This window comes from Thunnus albacares, chromosome 20 (assembly GCF_914725855.1).
Source record: "Thunnus albacares chromosome 20, fThuAlb1.1, whole genome shotgun sequence".
Lineage (NCBI taxonomy): Eukaryota > Metazoa > Chordata > Actinopteri > Scombriformes > Scombridae > Thunnus > Thunnus albacares.
The window spans coordinates 10,675,012-10,682,980 of NC_058125.1; the positions used below are offsets into that span (position 1 = coordinate 10,675,012).

The window sequence follows — 7,969 nt, forward strand, 5'->3', positions numbered from 1 at the left end:
TACTTTTGTACACTAAAGCTCAAAAATTTAGAAAACAGTTGTTTCTCCAGTTTTTATTGAAATTTAAAGTGACCAAGACCAGTGGATAATCTTGATGGTACAAAGGTAAGCAGTAAACTGCCAGAAGTAAAGAAAAAAAAACGCTCCAAAACCTGGAAAAATTCTTTAAAATTTTAGGAATCAAATAACAGGTTAACAATTCATTTATTATCGCCAGCAGAGGAGGTGAATTACACCTTTAAAGTTGAGGCAAACAATTCCTACAGGTGTCCCAACTTTAGTTGATTACTTCCAAACCCTTTGTCTGCATAAACGTATGGAGGATGCGTGATGGTCTGAGACTCTTTTGCTGGATCCAGTTGGCGACTTGCACAGAGACAGACTGACAGCCTGGACCAAAAGAGCTTCACAGCAACCTACAGAACCCTCATGTCTACGCCTATCTGGTCAGGTGTTCATCCTACAGCTAGATAATAATCCAAAACATCCATCCAGCCTGTCAGAACTACCTTAGAAGAAAAGAAGACGGTAGGCTTCAAATCATGGAACCAGCACAGTCATGGAGCTGGTTTAGGATGAATTGGACAGAAGGGTGAAAGCAAAGCAACCTGTACGCGCAACATATTTGTGGGAGCTTGTGCAACAGTGTTGGAATAACTTTCTAAACAGTATTTTGATTTCCATTGTAGAAAGACTGTGTGTTCAGCTCTTATGTCTCCAAGAGGTGGTTGCTTTGGCTATTTTTTGTTTCCATTTCTTTTTTTTTATCTCCAATTGTTTGTACATTGACACAAACTACGTAAATTTCAATATAAACATGAAAAACTGAGGTTTTCTAAAACTTGACTGGTAGTGTATTTGCATCCATGAAAAGATCCATCTTTGATATGAAACAAAACTTATTTTAAAATGGTTTAATATTGCTCAGATTAAAACATGAAATCAGAAAGAAACGTCAGCCCCAATAAACGCCTGCCCCACAGGTTAAATATATTAATGTACAGCAAAGACAAAAAAAACCTCGTTTTCATATATTTAGCTAATATAAAATCACTTAGAAAAACTGCTTCATAAGTAGCTGCTCACCCACAGCAATAACTCAATATTTAGGTGAACTTTTGAGACTCAGCAGTGTCTCAAAGGAGGCCTGAAGTTAAGTCTGTGTGCGTTTAAGAGCATTAATAGTTACAGCATCTTGGATTCAGTGAGTAACAGACACAAATGTCTTGATTATCAGCAGTAGTGTTGACTATAAGACTGCCTTCTCAATATTTTGGAGAACAGGATACTTGAAGATTGGTGGGGTTTCTGCCATGTTTCAAGTTACAGTTTCAGAAAAAAGTACTCAAAGAAAACGAGCCCTATGATTGTTATATGGAATACACAGTAACTACCGCCTGTAGTGAAAACAAACTTCAGTGGCCGCATCTGCCACGTTTAAAGCACAGTGTGACATACAGTTGCATAGATCCACAAAATAATCCAGATTTTAACAATCTGGCCTTGGCAATTTAAAAAAAAGAGCATTACATCGATGCATGAAAGTGCTAGAAACAATACAGCAAGGCTATGACACGTTTGTCAGCAGGAGAACAGTGATTGTCAGAGAACAGTAGCTCTTTGGACGCTAAATGAGATCAAACTCATGATAGTAGGTATGCAGTCAAGTCTGAGGCCAGAAAATGCCCTGTTAGTCCAGTGGGGATTAACGGAAGAACCTTGTCAAATCCAGCCAGCCCAAGTCCTCTAAATATAGAGGAATTTCTTTGGTTGTCTGCAGATGGAAAGTCATAGCTAGTGTATACATACATATTTGGTTAAAGTAAAGTTGAGCTACATTACAGTCAGCTGTGCCAAAATGTTTTAACACTGAGGACATGCTGTTCTAGCCCCAGTCTGTGCCTCTCATGCGTTAGATAGATTAAGATCACAGATGTTACCATCATATAAGGAGATTTAATTAACCAGCAATGTTTGAAAAACCCACAAGGTTGTTTCAAAACACTTACTGCTGTTCTGAAAGTATCCCAGAAACCCCAAAAGCTCTTCTAACCGTCTGCATGAAACAGTATCTTATAACTTATGGTTAACTTAGTGACCTGGATGTTTGCTAGTACATAAGAGGCACAAACTGGAGCTAAAAGGTGCATGTTACAGTTGGTCCTCTCACTGATCGCTGAAGCGGAGTCGGTTGAAGGCTTCTTTGATGTCCTCATTGGTCTCTGGTCCGCTGGTGCCGATACGGAGGACATTGCTGGAAGGGACGTCCTGCTTCAGCTTTCGCTTGCTGAGGACAACCGTGCCTTCAGCTCCTTCTGTCCTGTCAGGTGGACCTGTCAGCAGGAAGTAGGCAGCGTGACGTCCACGCTCCAACAGCGTAGCTGAGACGAAAACACAAATACAGTCATACAAAGTGCTGGCACCTGTGTTCCCTCAATCCTCCCCCAAACAGTAATTCACACGTTGTAGTCAAATAAAAATATAAATTGAAATAAGAACAAAAAGCACCTTTAAATGTTACTATGTGGTCCATGATATTGGGTGACTCGAGGAGAACTTTGGAATACAGAGGAAGCAGCATGTAAGAACGTCGTTCACCAGTTACATGTACCTGAAGAGAAACATTTCAGTCAGATCAGCGTTTTGAGAATCTTGTAACCTGCTGAATGACTGAGTTGTATCTATGAGAAAGCTGTTAACATGCATCTTTTCATGAAGGAACTTACAGAAGAGTTAGTTTCTGAGGGCATCATGCCCCAAAACATGAAGATGGAGAAACTGTTGGTGGTGTGTATGGAGGCGGGTCGGGGTGAATTAGGACTGGCCAAAAGGTTGACTTCCCACAGCACACCACCAGACTTCCCATCCAGGATTAATATCTGAATACAAGATAGACAGTGAGAAATTCATCATCCGATGATCAACAGATGAGAGACGCTATGCAGAGGAATTATTCACAGCAGTGTTTGAACATTTTCAACCAACTTACCCTCTTTGTGTAGTTGCCAATATACTCCTCAACCACAACATCGAGTACACCATCTTTGTTGAAGTGACCGAAGGAGGGCTTACTGAATGAACAAGAACATGTATGACTCAACAAGTCTGCTTATAACATTATGTGATTTACTTTGATATTTAAAATGCACATTTTTACTCTCACAAAACAAAAATGACCATAATGTATCTATGGGGGTTTTATACAGATATTCATCAATACAAATGACTCAATTACCTCAACTTCCAAGATCAAAAAATTATCAAAATTGTTGCCAATTAATGTTCTGTTGATCATTAATCTACTATCAACAATCCTTGCTTCAACTCAATTTAATTGCTCAGTATGTGCAATATAAAAGAAATACAAACACAAGTGTTACCCGAGGACTGAGCTGGTATTGAAACTCCACAGTAGCTCCAGATTTTTTCCATCAACTAAAGCCACCTCATTCCCAGTCACAAGCAGCAGGTTGGAGTGATCATCTGTTTCTCCTATTTTCAGCACTTGTTTTACTGAGTCAGACCTACAAAGAGGAAATAAACATTAGCAAAAGCCACAAAGCTGGTTAAAGCTACAATGATGAAATGATAATAAACTGGTTGATCCAGATGCTTTCATTTTTCTTACAAGTAGACAGGTACAAGATCAGATGTGGTACTGGCACTTTTCTCCCAGTGTTTATCCTTCTTGAGGCCCACCTCGAACCCCGCTTTAGCTTTGGCAGCGATCCTCCAAAGTGCCAATCCATACAAGCCAGTATCTGAAGGAGCACAAAATCATTCACTACTGCTATCATATCATATTGTACATCCAAGGGTATACTTCTCTGTACTGGAGCATGAAATCAGGTGATTCTTTTTGCCCCAGTATCAACATTGGGAAACCAAAACCAAGGCTGACATAATAAATCAATACATTTTAAAACTATGTACACAAATGTCTTTTATTGGAACAGTCATGAGCAAAGTTATAATTATAAAACAAAAGAAAGATGAAAAGAATGAACAGCAATTCTAATTTATAACACTTCTTAACTACCTATGCAGTAATATGTAGTAACTTGTGGTGACTCGTACTCACCGTTTTGAAGCAGCACATAGTGAGAACCTTCTGTAGTGCGATAGAGGAGATGATTGGTTGTTTTTGTAGAATCAAGAACCACGGTAGAACCAATCTGGTCACCTGTCCGCCCTGAGAGGAATATCAGCTGAGTCTGCAGATATGACAGGAGACATATTTGGTGAATTCTATTTTACAGCTAAGTTAACAGATGATTTCACAGCCAAAAGCTTTGTATTTGCATATTTGAGTCCTGTTACAGTCTGTTACAAATAAAAAACTTCAAAACTCAGAGTCACACTATAACTCCATCCTTATGCCGTAAGATGCAAGGCAACCACAGAAATGTGGCAGTTATGAATGATATCACTGATGCTTACCTGTGTGTCGTCAGGAGCCACCAGAGCCACATCGCCGATCTCGTCCGCATCCAGATCTGGGACACTGAGCACAGGCAAGGTGGTGTGCAGACCAGGAGGCTGAGTCTGCTGCCACCTGACTGCACCTGACAAAAACATACATCGCACAGGAACAGAGCACTCAATCTGATTGAGTTTATCTGATTTTATAGCAAAAACTACAGCTTTCATTGAGAGTGCAAGTTCATTTTTGACCTTGGAAATAGTAGTTTGACAAAATAATCTTCACTCAAGGTCCACTTACTGACATTTCTCCATGTAATTAATAGTATACATAACAGACATGCAATGAGTCACTAACCAGTGAATTTGTCAATGGCTGACAGTTTGTCTGAGTGGGACAGCAGACAGTGCCAGGTCCTGCCTGTCTCTTCATCCATACCACACTGGGCCCAGTGGAACTCAGGTTTAAATGCACGTTCCCACAAGGTTTCACCATCTGTCCCATCCACTGCTAGGACAAACACACATGGCGAGGGCAGACCTGGAACGAACACACACACACACACACACACACACACACACACACACACACACACACACACACACACACATCTAAGTTACACAAAACAACCATAATACAGACAACCATTCAAAAACCTGTTTCCTCATGATTAAATGAACACTTTATACCTGCGTCGCTGCATGTATTGTTCTGACTGCCTTCTGTGTCCTTAAGGACAAACAGGACATCCAACACCTTGTCTTTGCTTGCTTCTTCAATAGCTAAGAAATCATAGGTTGCTGTAGCAGAAAAAAAGGGAATAGTAGTTAGTCCCACATTTGCATCATTAGCAAGCAATAAAAAACACATACTGGTACACACCTGCTTCAGAGAAAGTCCTGTTCCAGGCACTCATATACTGTGGTCTGACGGGACAGGGGATGATGAAGGAGAAGGCAAACACAATGGTGAGGCAGATAAACAAGGAGAGGAAGAAGACCGCAGTTCTCCAGTGGGTCAGTTTAGAAAAGCCCAAGACTTCCTTACAAGTCTTCCCCTTCAGCTCTGTTGCTGGAGGTGTTGTTCCTGTCTCCACCCCGTCCTCTCCCCTCTTCAGGGGGTCGCCTTCAGTGGCACGGTCTGTGGTCTCCATTGGTTCCTCAATGCATTACCAGCCCACAAACCTACTTGACAAATAACAACAAATATTGAAAATAGCTAACAGCAAAACTCACCTCAATATAATGTTAGTCTTAAGTAAACACTTCCGTGACAAAACCTTATTTACTTTTAGTACACAGTGAGTGAACACACCTAGGATGACAAACAGTCTGCCTCTGTGTCTGTCCGAGCTCAGAGTGAGCTACAAACCTGCAAAGTAGCCAGCAATAAAACTCGCTGGCAATCACAGATATAGTACATCAAAAAATACTGAAGGCAGCAGTGTCTGTGAGTCCAGCTATTTCTGCTGCATCAACCTTTGTGGGTCTGAGCCTATTCAGACGTGCCAGCACTGACTCCAGAGATTTCTCAGCACAACAACAAACCGCAGCACACCCAGTTATTTGTCATGCAGTCATAGGCTTATTACTCCACCGGAATAACGCCGTGTACTATAAACTTATGGTTACCTGTATGTAGCAGGCACGTCTGCTAACAAAATCACCTAAAAACAAAATTTTAGCTAAGTTGCTCATTAAGAATGTTTCGTCCAAGAAGTTCAAGTTAACGTCAGTTTGCTAACTTGTTGAGCAGCAAGAGGGACACAACAGCAGGAATACGAAGCAACGTTACTATGAAAAGTTCCCTCATTTGAAGTAGAATTAATTATTTACAATGACTTGACAAAAAGAGTTTCTTACTTTACCCTCCACCGTCGTCTTTGGCGGTCAATGGCGTGTCTACAAACAGGTAGCAGGCCTAACGAGCTGCCTGTCAACCACAGCTGCGTAAACATCCTCTTCTTCTATTTATTGGTTTTAGTGGCGTTTGGCATCCAAAATGTCGCATTATCGCCATCTACTGGATTCAAACTAGAATCCCCACTGACTAAATAAAATAATAATAACCCCTTTCCCACTCATTCCCCACTCTGCTATAAATTCTCTATTTTTCAGCTGTTGAGAGAAGCCTTTAGGCTCTCTCAACAGCTGCTGCACACTCTCTCCAGAAACTTCCACAACACCCAGAAATTTCCTTGCTGCATCCATGTCAATTGTAGCTGCGTAAACAAATCATACGCAAGCTACGTACATGAGATACGTACAATACGTAATACAAATATCATTTCGTTGTTATGCCCTGAATTTGTCTCTCAGGTGTTGAAGATTTACACACCCAAATCCAAACCACGACTCTAAGCTTAACATTAACCTTCTCTAAACTAAACCTAAATATAACTTTTTTTCCCTTTCCACTACTGTATTTATAGAAAGCGTCACTTACAACATGTGTGACAATAATACAATAACAGACAATAATTAGGCATTATAATGAAATAACATAAAGGGCATGACTTCACTTTCAGTTAGTTGATACATTCAGCATGGTAACAGGACAAAGAGTGAAAGTAGTAATAATAAATAAATAGAAAAATAACTTAACAGAAAAGGTAGGCAATAAAATCAAAAAAATATATCAGAGCATACTAACTGTATGTGCACATTTCTTATTGTTTATAAGTTGGATAAGACTCAAAATATTTTCTGAATTCCATCATGAAAAGTTCAAACGATGGGTAAGACCCCGAGAACTTTATGGATGTGAAATTTTCCCAGTAAGATTAATTAATTGACAGTCTGTTGAACTGTCTGGTTTTTGTTTTCATAGTATAGTTTTACATCCTTGGCTTCAAGTTTAATTGAATGGTTGGTTGGAGTATCAAAATAATCCTCTTATTTTTCCAGAATCCTGATGTATACTGACATTCATAAAATAAATGTTTAGTTGTGTCTATTTCAATGTTTATAAAAATCTCACTTGTTATCGATATCCACAAATCTTGAGTATCAATTTTGTAATGTACTTCTTTCAATATGTTGGGGGTTCAAATTTATATGGGAGAAGCCATGTTGTTTCTCATTGAATGTTAGAAAAATGGGAGTTCCACACAAATTTCCCATGAGTGGTAAATTTCCTTTTGCTGTAAAAAAAAATCTACACATACACACCCAAGAACAGAAGAAACACAAACAAACAAAAAAAAAACTCAAGCAACAAAAACCTGATGAAGTTAATGCTGAAAAGAAAGTTTATAAAAATGAAAATAAGTCGTTTTTTAATTTGTTTGTTTTTTGTTTTTTAACCTAAATATAGGTTGTAGTTGGGAGAGCAAGTAGGTGACGAAAGACTGTGAGAAGCTACTACCTGAGAGGCTAAACTCAGGGCAAAATATAGAACACTAAATGTACCCACCATTATCGCTCTGATTGGTTCATCCCTCTATTCTCCAACGTTGCGACTGGTCTATTTCAGACCGAGAGCCCGCCCTTAACGGGTCTGCCTTCCTTGGCCTTTAAACGGACTCGCAACGGCCGAACGTGACGT

General features: G+C 39.7%; 1 protein-coding gene across 3 annotated transcripts; it reads right to left on the reverse strand.

The window, feature by feature from the left end:
- Positions 1–169: 169 nt before the first annotated feature.
- Positions 170–6,460, reverse strand: fam234a (family with sequence similarity 234 member A). 3 transcript variants are annotated; one of them, XM_044336815.1, is made up of 12 exons: positions 6,286–6,460; positions 5,306–5,610; positions 5,113–5,223; positions 4,781–4,963; positions 4,441–4,565; positions 4,082–4,214; positions 3,629–3,761; positions 3,381–3,524; positions 2,990–3,071; positions 2,727–2,879; positions 2,509–2,611; positions 170–2,381 (listed from the first exon to the last, which is right to left on the reverse strand). In XM_044336815.1, the coding sequence occupies exons 2-12, from the start codon at positions 5,574–5,576 to the stop codon at positions 2,167–2,169; spliced, it is 1,653 nt and encodes a 550-aa protein (XP_044192750.1). In that variant the 5' UTR covers positions 5,577–5,610; positions 6,286–6,460; the 3' UTR covers positions 170–2,166. The 3 variants fall into 3 exon arrangements, with proteins under 3 accessions (XP_044192750.1, XP_044192751.1, XP_044192749.1); XM_044336816.1 differs by having other exon boundaries at positions 5,306–5,607; positions 6,291–6,458; XM_044336814.1 differs by having other exon boundaries at positions 5,306–5,607; positions 6,286–6,454.
- Between the last annotated feature and the right edge of the window lie 1,509 nt (positions 6,461–7,969).